The sequence below is a fragment of the Drosophila willistoni genome, unplaced genomic scaffold, assembly GCF_018902025.1.
Source record: "Drosophila willistoni isolate 14030-0811.24 unplaced genomic scaffold, UCI_dwil_1.1 Seg192, whole genome shotgun sequence".
Taxonomy (NCBI): Eukaryota; Metazoa; Arthropoda; class Insecta; order Diptera; family Drosophilidae; genus Drosophila; species Drosophila willistoni.
In genome coordinates, this window is record NW_025814156.1 from 42,441 (window position 1) to 56,123 (window position 13,683).

At 43.2% G+C, this 13,683-nt stretch overlaps 1 protein-coding gene across 1 annotated transcript; it reads right to left on the reverse strand.

Moving 5' to 3' along the window:
- Nucleotides 1-11,415: 11,415 nt before the first annotated feature.
- Nucleotides 11,416-12,247, reverse strand: LOC124461056. Its single transcript, XM_047012647.1, has 2 exons — nt 12,184-12,247; nt 11,416-12,122 (listed from the first exon to the last, which is right to left on the reverse strand). Exon 2 carries the CDS (start codon nt 12,062-12,064, stop codon nt 11,417-11,419), a length of 648 nt encoding a protein of 215 aa, XP_046868603.1. The 5' UTR covers nt 12,065-12,122; nt 12,184-12,247; the 3' UTR covers nt 11,416.
- Between the last annotated feature and the right edge of the window lie 1,436 nt (nt 12,248-13,683).

Below are 13,683 nucleotides of genomic sequence, written 5' to 3' on the forward strand. Positions count from 1 at the left end.
TATTACGACAAACTATCGTTGCCAGTCAGAATAATCGGAAGACAAATGAGACTGCCGCAATTGTAACCTTTTTTTTAACATTTCAAAATATATATTGCATAAAATAAAAATATAAAAGCGTGTTCTAATCGCAAAACTCAAATTTGATAATCCAAAAACAAAATTTGAGGTTGTTGCATCTTTCCTTGATGATGTCCACACTCTCTGCATCCATCCTGATCTCAAGCTGTTCATTTGGACAAATATCTGTCACTATGGGGGCTGCATCTTTGAGGCTCACCACGGCCCACTTCTCCGTCGTAATATCAGCATTCTGCTGTTCCAGAAGCTCGAAAATTGCTTGGAAACACTTCTCGACCTTTGGCCATGTAACTCTGGCCGGTGTCAGGTGTAGGAAGTCTATGAGACTGGTGGCCTGATATGTCTCCATGGAGCATAGGTTGCCCGCCACCCAGTCCATCGTATCCTCATTGGCCGCTGCAATGTACAGCCGCCCATTGTACTCAGTGTCTGGAGTCACCTCATTGAAATCCAAACAGCGAACATTTCTGAAATCCTTAAAATTTCCAAAGAACTCTTCCAACAGGTCGCAAAAGTTTTTCTCACATTCTGAGGAAGATATAACCACGACAAACGGCCTGTTCTCTGGGAGAATGTTAACGTACGGGGGCCGCTGACCATTTATAACATCAGGTTCCATTTCGATTTCATGTTTAACCGGGCGTGGTCGGGACTTTATTCCGCAGCCTCCCATATCGCATGCCTCCTGCATATCTCCATACGAGTGGTTTTCTAGACTCTCCTCACTGGATTCGAGAACATATTTGATCCTATTTTCAAAAGACGGAATATTCAGTCACTGAATTTTGATTTTCTATTCCTAATACTTACCGTTTAGTCTCTATGGTTATTTCATGTCCTTGGGCTTTTCGTTTAATACCTCGCTTGCAATCAATAGTGGATGGCTGGACGGATCCGCCACTAGATCCCGAGGATAGCTCAATGACGGAAGATTCACTATCTTCGATACTTGAGTCTGACACCGAATTATCGACTAATGGATCGGCGAAATCCTCGCCCCCAAGGGAAAATAGTATCAAGCCCACAAAATTGTTGCCTTCATAGCAAGACACAACCGGCTTAATTTGTTTGTTTTTGCCTAGACCAGCAACTTCTATTAAAAGATCTAAATCGGCACACGTTACATCAGATGCAGAAATCTCCAATGTTTCCGGCTCAATATTGAGAAGGCTCTGAAGCTCAGCCTTTAGCTCGTATACGGTACCTGAGATTGGGAGCTTCGTAACCAATGGCTGGAAAAGAACACTTTTCACGATTATGAAAAGTTATATCCTCACGTTTACTAACCTTTCCGGATTGCATGATCAATTGAACAGTCAACATGTTTTCACTTTTGTTTTTCTCTTTTTTGATTTTCAGAAGTAAACTTTTTGTTTTATTTTTGATGTTTGTTGAGTTTGGCGCTAAGGTTCGATGTTTTAGCGGGCCCACAAGAAAACACTCCACTTTTCACGTGATACTTCATTTATTTCTTCCACGTGTATTTCTTATGCTAATGGGGTGTGTATGGTGTGTGTGCCGTATGCGAGTCGTTATTATGCGAGCCGCTATGATTGTAAGCGAGCCGTTTGTAAGCGAGCCGCTATGATTGTAAGCTAGCCGTTTGTAAGCGAGCCGTTTGTAAGCGAGCCGCTATAAATTAATCGCCCTCACTCGCGATTGTAACCAAACTGTTCTGTCCGCCGCTTAGTAACAAGCATAGAACCTAACATGTAAGCTTAAAGCGCAAGATGCAACGGTTAATTTCCCAGCACGTAGGCTGGTGCTTAGGAATAAGTATGAAAATGAAAGAGAATGAGTGATATGGGTTAACCCATTGGTGGCTGCGTCGGGTCTGCTGGGCAGTTAGCGAATTTCGGCGGCAACATTCCCCCCCCAGTAAAGCTGCTCTCTTCAGGGGGTTGCTTTGCTCCAAAACAGCCGACGTCTAATACAGCTACTTTAGCCACGGGCCGTTGAAGAGTCCCGTTGGCAGTTCTGATGATCACTCGACGCACCTGGTTGTCTTTGGCCAGGATTGTTTGCTCGACTATACCTTTTGGCCATTTATTTCGGGGCAGAGTCTCGTCCAATATTACAACGACGTCTCCAGCTGCTATTGGTGGTCTCTTCGTAAACCATTTTCCTCGCCTGGCTAAATCTGGAACGTATTCGCGTACCCATCGTCGCCAGAATTGATCGGCGAATTCTTGTACAGCTTGCCACATGTGCTGTACGGTATGTGTGGTTTCGAAGACTGGTTTATAGCCGCTTGCTGATCCTAGTAGTAGATGGTTAGGGGTGATAGCCTCGTCGTCTTTGCTGTCCAGAGAGAAAAAAGTAAGCGGTCTGGAATTTAGGATGAATTCCACTTCCCAGAGTGCGCTTTGTAGGCCCTCGCTGGTGAATTTTCTCGCTGGGCAGATTGCGTAGAGTACAGTCTTGACGGAACGAACAAGTCGCTCCCATGCTCCCCCCATATGAGGAGCGGCTGGTGGATTAAATTTCCATTTGATGTCATCGAACGCCGGTTGCACGGCGTTGAAGTTGATCGTCTGCGCTTTGTCACAGATAATCTTTTCAGCAGCTTTGAAGTTAGTGCCATTGTCGCTGTAAATTTCTCTCGGGGTCCCGCGCCGATTGATGAAGTTTCGGATGCACATTATGCACGATGCAGTGTCCAAAGAGCACGCCAGTTCTATATGCACTGCCCGTATGGTTAAGCAGGTGAAAATAACGCCCCATCTTTTTTCGCTTCGCCGTCCTACAGCAACCAAGAAGGGCCCGAAGTAGTCGATACCGACGTAAGTGAAGGGACGTTGGTAGGCAGCCAGCCTGGCGATGGGCAGGGGAGCCATTTGCGGTGGAACAGGCATGGCGCTATCATTTTTACAGCGTTGGCAAGACTTCCGCATGCCTTTGTATAAGACTCGTAGGCGTGGTATGTAAAACATGCCTCGAATCCTGTTAATACACGTCTCATGGGATGTGTGGTGCATTTTCTGATGATACCAGTTCACTATGAGCCGAGTAATGTGGTGCCCATATGGGAGCAGTATTTGGTTTTGGCCGTTTAGGTTTTCTGCTCGCCCTCGGGTACGTAGGAGCTGGTTTTCATCTAGAAAGATATTCAAAAATATGAGTTTAGAATTTGTTTTTAAAGGTTTACCTCTCGTTAAGTTGCGAATTTCTGGGTTGAATTCAGATGACTGCGCATGCCGCAGTAGGAGTGTGCGTGCCTGCTGAATCATCTCGTAAGACACCTCTGTAGGTGGCGATGCCTTCTTTTGTTTCGCTTTCAGTTTCTCAATGTAGAGAATAAAGCGCGCTAAAGCTCGATATAGCCTGCGCCAGTCGGAAAAATATTCCACGTTAAGTTTTAGCTCCATCGGCGAATTGTCGATGAAGAGTATGTTATGCCTGACTTCAGCATTGTTTGGTGGCCCCAAATCATCGCATTTTGGCCACTCGTGTTGATCCTGCAGCAAATAGTCTGGACCGTGTAGCCAAGTTTTATATTTATTGGCGTTGTTTGTTTTAGTAGCAAGATCTGCAGGGTTAAGGTTGGTTGGAACCCAGTTCCATTGGCTAACGTTTGTGAATTCCAGTATTTCGCCCACGCGGTGCATGACGAATTGCTGAAACTTTCGTGGATCCATACGAAGCCATTTGAGAACAGTCTTTGAGTCGGACCAATAACAACTCGAGTTAATTGACAATCTTGGATTGCGTTGGATTCGGTTGCTCAGCTTTGCTCCGATAACTGCGGCCTGCAGTTCCATCCTTGGTATAGATAGTGGACTCAACGGTGCCACTTTCGCCTTGGAGGCCAGGAAGCTGAGGTAGGTTCTTTCCCCCTGGCATATCCGAAGGTAGCAGACTGCTGCGTATGCCAATTCGCTGGCGTCAACGAACGTGTGTAACTGGACATCATGGATTTGATCGCTGCTGTTGAAATAACATCTCGGGATGGTCAATCCGGCGATTGTTGTAAGGATCCGTTTCCATCGTATCCATTTGGGTAACAATGCGTCGGGCAAACCAGTATCCCAGCCAATGCCGCTTCTCCAGACTTCTTGCAGTAGGATTTTCAGCTCTATTGTAAAGCATGAGATGAAGCCGAGTGGGTCGTACATTGACATAAGTACTTGCAAGAGCTCGCGTTTGGTTGGTGTTTTGTCGCTGTCTAAAACGTTGCGCTTCAGCCTGGCGAACTTGCAGATGAATGTGAATACGTCGGAGTTCGGCATCCAATATAAGCCGAGTACCTTTTCTGTTGCGGTAATTTCGACAGCTTCGGGGAGTAGCGAATCGCTCTTTAGTATTCGTAGGACGTCCTTTGAGTTCGAAGACCAATTGCGTATGTGGAAACCACCTGCTGCATGGATGTCTCTGACCTGAGTTGCGATGTTTCCGACTTCCACGTAGTTGTCGCCGCTGTATATAAAATCATCCACGTAGTGGTAGTCCTTCATGGCTTGTGCTGCTTGAGGGTACTGTTGGCAGAATCGATCTGCATTTTTGTCACGAATAAAGTGTGCAATGCAGGGTGCGCAATTGATTCCGAAAGTAAGCGCTTCCATAACATAGACGTTAGGCTCTTGCCTCTCGGATTTGCTGTCGAACCACAGAAACCTTTGCGCATGGGTGTCTGCTGGTCTCACTCGGATCTGGTGGAACATCTCAGCGATATCGCCACAGATCGCCACTCGTCCCACTCGGAATGAGAGTAAGAGGTCAAACAGGGAGTTTAGGAGATCTGGACCACTCCAGATGTAGTCATTCAGGGCCTTGCCGCCGGATTGGGCGGCTGCGTCCCATACAAGCCGGACCTTCTCTGGTTTATTTGGATTTTTAGTTATGAAGGTTGGTAGATACCATGTCCGTCTGTTTGGTGCAGCTATTTCCTCCGGCGTCAGCATGCGAGCATAGCCCTTTTCGACGAGGTTTTCGATTTGCTTGGTGATTTGCTCCTTCAACTGTGGTTGTCGGGAAAATTGCTTTTGTAGGCATTTAAGCCGTTTTAGTGCGTTTGCGTAGCTATCAGGTAATAAAACTTCAGGGTCTTTCCACATTAGACCGACCTCGTACCTGCCGTTCTTCAAGGCGGTAGTAGATTCAAGTCTGGTTAGAGCTTGAGTTTCTTCTGGTGATGATAGCGGTTTTGCTGTGGTAGCGTCTAATGAGAACGCTTGTTTGATGATCTCATGCAGCTTGGCGTCTGCGTCTCGGCATCCACACATGTGAACGCTGACATTAGCTCTAGTGGCCCTTGATGGCGTGGAGCTTTGTAGTGCCCATCCCAGTCGCGTCTTTGACGCTATTGGTTGGTGCCATGCCCCCTCTTTGATTTTAAGGGGTACGGCGAGGTTCCAGTTATTTGTGCCAATTAGGATGCTTGGGCGTGCGTTGGTGTATGATGCTATCGGTAGTCCCGCTAGGTGGGGGAATTCTTTGGCGAGAGCCCTTATGTCGATAGACTGTACAGGTAGATCCAGGGTATCTACACTGTGAACCTCTTCCAAGTAGAATTGATTGCCATTATGTGGATTGGCAACCGTAAGCGTGACACGTTCCGATGCATTTTCTTCGCGTGTTGTATCGTTGGTCCATTTTAGGCACAGTGGATCTGGAACGCCTTTTAAGCCGAGTTGCTTAAAGACCTTGTTGTCGATGAGCGTTAGTGCCGATCCCTCATCTAGAAATGCAAAAGTGTTAGTGACTTTCGTTTTATTGATGATTTGTATTGGAATGACACGGAAATATGTTGAGCCAGACTCTCTGGATCGTTGGGTGTGCTTGCCCTCCGGCGTATGCACGTTGGTGACCATAGCTGGTCTGTTTGGGCTGCTGGATTTCGCAGCCTCTGGCATCGGCTGCATCTCATGGATCAATGGGTGATGTTTGCTTCGGCAGCCTCGTATGCCGCAAACCTTTTCACGTTGGCAGTTTTGGTGATGACGGTTTAGGCATTGTTGGCAGAGCTTGTGATTTTTCAGAAAAGACATCTTTCGTTGATGTGGCGTGGCTTTGAACGATGGGCAGCTGTGTATTTTGTGCCCAGGTTCGTTACATACGACGCACGTAATTTCCTTGACCTGCTCTTTAGGTGCCTCTGTGTGATGATTTAGGCTTCCGCTCTTCTTATGGTAAAGCGGCGATGTTACCTGGCTTGCTGCTTCAGCTATGTCGTAGATCCATTTGCTAAAAGATTCCATTGATGGTACCTTAGTGTCTTTGGGAAACATTGCCCACTGCAGCTTCAATTGTGTGGGGAGTTTCTCTAGTAGCTCTTGTACGAGCATTGGGTTTTGCACGTAACCTGTGAGTCCACATGCTTCCATCGTTGAGTAGATGTTTCGTACACACAGTGCGTATTCGATAAGTGGTTCAAGCTTATCTTTTATTGCGGGTAGTTGCCGGCGTAAGTTGTGCAAAATATGCTCTGGCCGACCGAAACACATACGTAATGTTTGTATGATTTCAGGGACCATTGCTGGTAACAGGAGTTTGGATTGAACTAACTCACGTGCTTTTCCCTTCAGGCTAGCTTGCAGCCGCATAAGATTTTCTGCATTCGTATACCCAGCGATTTCCGTACTTGTCTGAAAACTACTGTAGAATAGAGGCCAGTTCTGAGGATTGCCATCAAATGTTGGAAGCTCTTTCGGTATCGCTTGACGGGCTGCAAGTTGTGCCGCGCTTGGTATGGCTGTGTTTAGGTCTATGTCCATTCGCACTTTACTTTCTGGATAGTACGATGCAGCCCTGGTTTGAGTATTTGTGAAATTCCAGGGAGCCATCGGCGTAGCACTTAGGTGCGGTTGTTCGCGTGTCGTAGCACGCGTGCTGTTTGAGGTTAGGAACGGCAGCTGCGGTGCCTCGTGATCGTAATGCCACGTGTCACGCACAGCTGAGTGTGTGACCATCGCTTTTTGTTTGGCAGAAGTAAAAATAGGAACAGCCGTCCTAGCTGTGTCCGGGAATATTTTTGGCGGGCATAGTCCAAAGTCCCGATCCGGTTCTGGTAGCGGCGCCGTTGGTTTTGCTGGTGACGAAGTAGCCTGAGGTTCGCCTGCTCGTGTGGTATTTCCGAGGTTCTGCAGGGCGTTGCTCAATATGGTTGTGATGACTTCCGATGACACGTTGACGCAGTCGCAGTACCAGCTGTTCTCAGATTTCTCGTCTATTACTCCAACGCAGTCGAAATGATACCAGGAACAGCATCGATTGCATTGCACCATGCGGTCATTGTCTTCCTGCATGCATTTCTTGCAATGATATATTCCACTTGATAAGTCTTTTGTTGCCATGGTTTACCAATGAGTTTATACTTTTAAGCGATGTTGATTAGTTATGTGACCTATGTAGGTCGTAAACGGTTGACCGTTGAGGTTATGTATCACAATTTAGTGATTGGTTATGCAATCATCGAGGTTAACCTCTATATGATTGGCGTGTAGAACCGTGGGTTGACCCGTCGAGTTGAGTTAAATAATTAACTTTTCCGGTTCATTTAGTGGTTTACCACTGTAAGATTAATTTATGGAATTAATCTGTAGAATTAATTTTTAGAATTAATTCATTGCCTTTATGGCGTAATTTATAGAATTAATTTATAGAATTAATTCCTGCATAATTTATAGAATTCATTTATAGAATTAATTCCTGCCATTAATTTATAGAATTGTTGAGTTTGGCGCTAAGGTTCGATGTTTTAGCGGGCCCACAAGAAAACACTCCACTTTTCACGTGATACTTCATTTATTTCTTCCACGTGTATTTCTTATGCTAATGGGGTGTGTATGGTGTGTGTGCCGTATGCGAGTCGTTATTATGCGAGCCGCTATGATTGTAAGCGAGCCGTTTGTAAGCGAGCCGCTATGATTGTAAGCTAGCCGTTTGTAAGCGAGCCGTTTGTAAGCGAGCCGCTATAAATTAATCGCCCTCACTCGCGGTTGTAACCAAACTGTTCTGTCCGCCGCTTAGTAACAAGCATAGAACCTAACATGTAAGCTTAAAGCGCAAGATGCAACGGTTAATTTCCCAGCACGTAGGCTGGTGCTTAGGAATAAGTATGAAAATGAAAGAGAATGAGTGATATGGGTTAACCCATTGGTGGCTGCGTCGGGTCTGCTGGGCAGTTAGCGAATTTCGGCGGCAACAATGTTGACTGTATGAGTTCACGAATTAGAATGATTCAAGTACTGTACCCCCTTGACCAGGTCGAATTTTACAAACATCCCAGGCCTTCTTGGATCTCAAAAATGTGTGAATTGCTTCCGTCCAGCTGAGAGTACTAGATATTTTCGAAAATAAACTTAGCAGTATGAAATTGCCAAATCTTTCTGTCTCTTTTTAATCAGTGAATTATTAGCAATTTTCGTTAAAATAGTTGAAAAACTAAGAGATTATTGAATAGAACCCAAGTAAATTCGTTACCTTCTACGCAAATGTCATAAAAATTTGTTATTGCTCAGTTTAATATAACCATTAATGACTGTGCCGAATCAAACTAAGATCGGGCGACTATATCATATAGCTCCCATAGGAACAATCGGTGGTAAACAGTGACTTTGATCAATATCTTCGTTTTTTCCTATGCTAAGATTTTAGGCTGTCTTTCGCAAACTTTAGCCTTTTTAGATAAAACGTTTTTCCATTTTGATGGCTATAGGTAAGGAAAGAGTTACCAAAAAAGTTGCAAGGGTATACAAACTTTGACGCGGTCGAAGTTTGCCCCATCCCTCTGGTTTATAGATGAATTTAATTCGAAACGTAATATTTTAGATCGTGCAATATTGATTATTGGGAAGTTTTGTTTATCCCTGTTTACGTATTCCTGTTCCAGCCTTAACCAAGTCAAAAGAGTGCCGATACAAAGTAGATGTGAAACAAGGACATGGATACTTTTGGCATAATAAACTTTGATGACAAAATTCACCAATCAACGTTTCGTTAGTAAGGCAACAATATTTTTCTATTACGACAAACTATCGTTGCCAGTCAGAATAATCGGCAGACAAATGAGACTGCCGCAATTGTAACCTTTTTTTTAACATTTCAAAATACATATTGCATAAAATAAAAATATAAAAGCGTGTTCTAATCGCAAAACTCAAATTTGATAATCCAAAAACAAAATTTGAGGCTGTTGCATCTTTCCTTGATGATGTCCACACTCTCTACATCCATCCAGATCTCAAGCTGTTCATTTGGACAAATATCTGTCACTATGGGGGCTGCATCTTTGCGGCTCACCACGGCCCACTTCTCCGTCGTAATATCAGCATTCTGCTGTTCCAGAAGCTCGAAAATTGCTTGGAAACACTTCTCGACCTTTGGCCATGTAACTCTGGCCGGTGTCAGGTGTAGGAAGTCTATGAGACTGGTGGCCTGATATGTCTCCATGGAGCATACGTTGCCCGCCACCCAGTCCATCGTATCCTCATTGGCCGCTGCAATGTACAGCCGCCCATTGTACTCAGTGTCTGGAGTCACCTCATTGAAATCCAAACAGCGAACATTTCTGAAATCCTTAAAAATTCCAAAGAACTCTTCCAAAAGGTCGCAAGTTTTTCTCACATTCTGAGGACGATATAACCACGACAAACGGCCTGTTCTCTGGGAGAATGTTAACGTACGGGGGCCGCTGACCATTTATAACATCAGGTTCCATTTCGATTTCATGTTTAACCGGGCGTGGTCGGGACTTTATTCCGCAGCCTCCCATATCGCATGCCTCCTGCATATCTCCATACGAGTGGTTTTCTAGACTCTCCTCACTGGATTCGAGAACATATTTGATCCTATTTTCAAAAGACGGAATATTCAGTCACTGAATATTGATTTTCTATTCCTAATACTTACCGTTTAGTCTCTATGGTTATTTCATGTCCTTGGGCTTTTCGTTTAATACCTCGCTTGCAATCAATAGTGGATGGCTGGACGGATCCGCCACTAGATCCCGAGGATAGCTCAATGACGGAAGATTCACTATCTTCGATACTTGAGTCTGACACCGAATTATCGACTAATGGATCGGCGAAATCCTCGCCCCCAAGGGAAAATAGTATCAAGCTCACAAAATTGTTGCCTTCATAGCAAGACACAATCGGCTTAATTTGTTTGTTTTTGCCTAGACCAGCAACTTCTATTAAAAGATCTGAATCGGCACACGTTACATCAGATGCAGAAATCTCCAATGTTTCCGGCTCAATATTGAGAAGGCTCTGAAGCTCAGCCTTTAGCTCGTATACGGTAGCTGAGATTGGGAGCTTCGTAACCAATGGCTGGAAAAGAACACTTGGTCACGATTATGAAAAGTTATATCCTCACGTTTACTAACCTTTCCGGATTGCATGATCAATTGAACAGTCAACATGTTTTCACTTTTGTTTTTCTCTTTTTTGATTTTCAGAAGTAAACTTTTTGTTTTATTTTTGATGTTGACTGTATGAGTTCACGAATTAGAATGATTCAAGTACTGTACCCCCTTGACCAGTTCGAATTTTACAAACATCCCAGGCCTTCTTGGATCTCAAAAATGTGTGAATTGCTTCCGTCCAGCTGAGAGTACTAGATATTTTCGAAAATAAACTTAGCAGTATGAAATTGCCAAATCTTTCTGTCTCTTTTTAATCAGTGAATTATTAGCAATTTTCGTTAAAATAGTTGAAAAACTAAGAGATTATTAAATAGAACCCAAGTAAATTCGTTACTTTCTACGCAAATGTCATAAAAATTTGTTATTTCTCAGTTTAATATAACCATTAATGACTGTGCCGAATCAAACTAAGATCGGGCGACTATATCATATAGCTCCCATAGGAACAATCGGTGGTAAACAGTGACTTTGATCAATATCTTCGTTATTTCCTATGCTAAGATTTTAGGCCGTTCTTTCGCAAACTTTTAGATAAAACGTTTTTCCATTTTGATGGCTATAGGTAAGGAAAGAGTTACCAAAAAAGTTGCAAGGGTATACAAACTTTGACGCGGTCGAAGTTTGCCCCATCCCTCTGGTTTATAGATGAATTTAATTCGAAACGTAATATTTTAGATCGTGCAATATTGATTATTGGGAAGTTTTGTTTATCCCTGTTTACGTATTCCTGTTCCATGCCGATACAAAGTAGATGTGAAACAAGGACATGGATACTTTTGGCATAATAAACTTTGATGACAAAATTCACCAATCAACGTTTCGTTAGTAAAGCAACAATATTTTTCTATTACGACAAACTATCGTTGCCAGTCAGAATAATCGGCAGACAAATGAGACTGCCGCAATTGTAACCTTTTTTTTAACTTTTCAAAATATATATTGCATAAAATAAAAATATAAAAGCGTGTTCTAATCGCAAAACTCAAATTTGATAATCCAAAAACAAAATTTGAGGCTGTTGCATCTTTCCTTGATGATGTCCACACTCTCTGCATCCATCCAGATCTCAAGCTGTTCAATTGGACAAATATCTGTCACTATGGGGGCTGCATCTTTGCGGCTCACCACGGCCCACTTCTCCGTCGTAATATCAGCATTCTGCTGTTCCAGAAGCTCGAAAATTGCTTGGAAACACTTCTCGACCTTTGGCCATGTAACTCTGGCCGGTGTCAGGTGTAGGAAGTCTATGAGACTGGTGGCCTGATATGTCTCCATGGAGCACACGTTGCCCGCCACCCAGTCCATCGTATCCTCATTGGCCGCGGCAATGTACAGCCGCCCATTGTACTCAGTGTCTGGAGTCACCTCATTGAAATCCAAACAGCGAACATTTCTGAAATCCATAAAAATTCCAAAGAACTCTTCCAACAGGTCGCAAAAGTTTTTCTCACATTCTGAGGAAGATATAACCACGACAAACGGCCTGTTCTCTGGGAGAATGTTAACGTACGGGGGCCGCTGACCATTTATAACATCAGGTTCCATTTCGATTTCATGTTTAACCGGGCGTGGTCGGGACTTTATTCCGCAGCCTCCCATATCGCATGCCTCCTGCATATCTCCATACGAGTGGTTTTCTAGACTCTCCTCACTGGATTCGAGAACATATTTGATCCTATTTTCAAAAGACGGAATATTCAGTCACTGAATTTTGATTTTCTATTCCTAATACTTACCGTTTAGTCTCTATGGTTATTTCATGTCCTTGGGCTTTTCTAATACCTTTTACTAACCACGTTTACTAACCTTTCCGGATTGCATGATCAATTGAACAGTCAACATGTTTTCACTTTTATTTTTCTCTTTTTTGATTTTCAGAAGTAAACTTTTTGTTTTATTTTTGATGTTGACTGTATGAGTTCACGAATTAGAATGATTCAAGTACTGTACCCCCTTGACCAGTTCGAATTTTACAAACATCCCAGGCCTTCTTGGATCTCAAAAATGTGTGAATTGCTTCCGTCCAGCTGAGAGTACTAGATATTTTCGAAAATAAACTTAGCAGTATGAAATTGCCAAATCTTTCTGTCTCTTTTTAATCAGTGAGTTATTAGCAATTTTCCTTAAAATAGTTGAAAAACTAAGAGATTATTGAATAGAACCCAAGTAAATTCGTTACTTTCTACGCAAATGTCATAAAAATTTGTTATTTCTCAGTTTAATATAACCATTAATGACTGTGCCGAATCAAACTAAGATCGGGCGACTATATCATATAGCTCCCATAGGAACAATCGGTGGTAAACAGTGACTTTGATCAATATCTTCGTTATTTCCTATGCTAAGATTTTAGGCCGTTCTTTCGCAAACTTTAGCCTTTTTAGATAAAACGTTTTTCCATTTTGATGGCTATAGGTAAGGAAAGAGTTACCAAAAAAGTTGCAAGGGTATACAAACTTTGACGCGGTCGAAGTTTGCCCTATCCCTCTGGTTTATAGATGAATTTAATTCGAAACGTAATATTTTAGATCGTGCAATATTGATTATTGGGAAGTTTTGTTTATCCCTGTTTACGTATTCCTGTTCCAGCCTTAACCAAGTCAAAAGAGTGCCGATACAAAGTAGATGTGAAACAAGGACATGGATACTTTTGGCATAATAAACTTTGATGACAAAATTCACCAATCAACGTTTCGTTAGTAAAGCAACAATATTTTTCTATTACGACAAACTATCGTTGCCAGTCAGAATAATCGGCAGACAAATGAGACTGCCGCAATTGTAACCTTTTTTTTAACTTTTCAAAATATATATTGCATAAAATAAAAATATAAAAGCGTGTTCTAATCGCAAAACTCAAATTTGATAATCCAAAAACAAAATTTGAGGCTGTTGCATCTTTCCTTGATGATGTCCACACTCTCTGCATCCATCCAGATCTCAAGCTGTTCATTTGGACAAATATCTGTCACTATGGGAACTGCATCTTTGCGGCTCACCACGGCCCACTTCTCCGTCGTAATATCAGCATTCTGCTGTTCCAGAAGCTCGAAAATTGCTTGGAAACACTTCTCGACCTTTGGCCATGTAACTCTGGCCGGTGTCAGGTGTAGGAAGTCTATGAGACTGGTGGCCTGATATGTCTCCATGGAGCACACGTTGCCCGCCACCCAGTCCATCGTATCCTCATTGGCCGCCCATTGTACTCAGTGTCTGGAGTCACCTCATTGAAATCC

Bases quoted from the DNA above. Each gene is read 5' to 3' on its own strand.
- LOC124461056 (XM_047012647.1), bottom strand. From the start codon at position 12,064: ATGCAGGAGGCATGCGATATGGGAGGCTGCGGAATAAAGTCCCGACCA.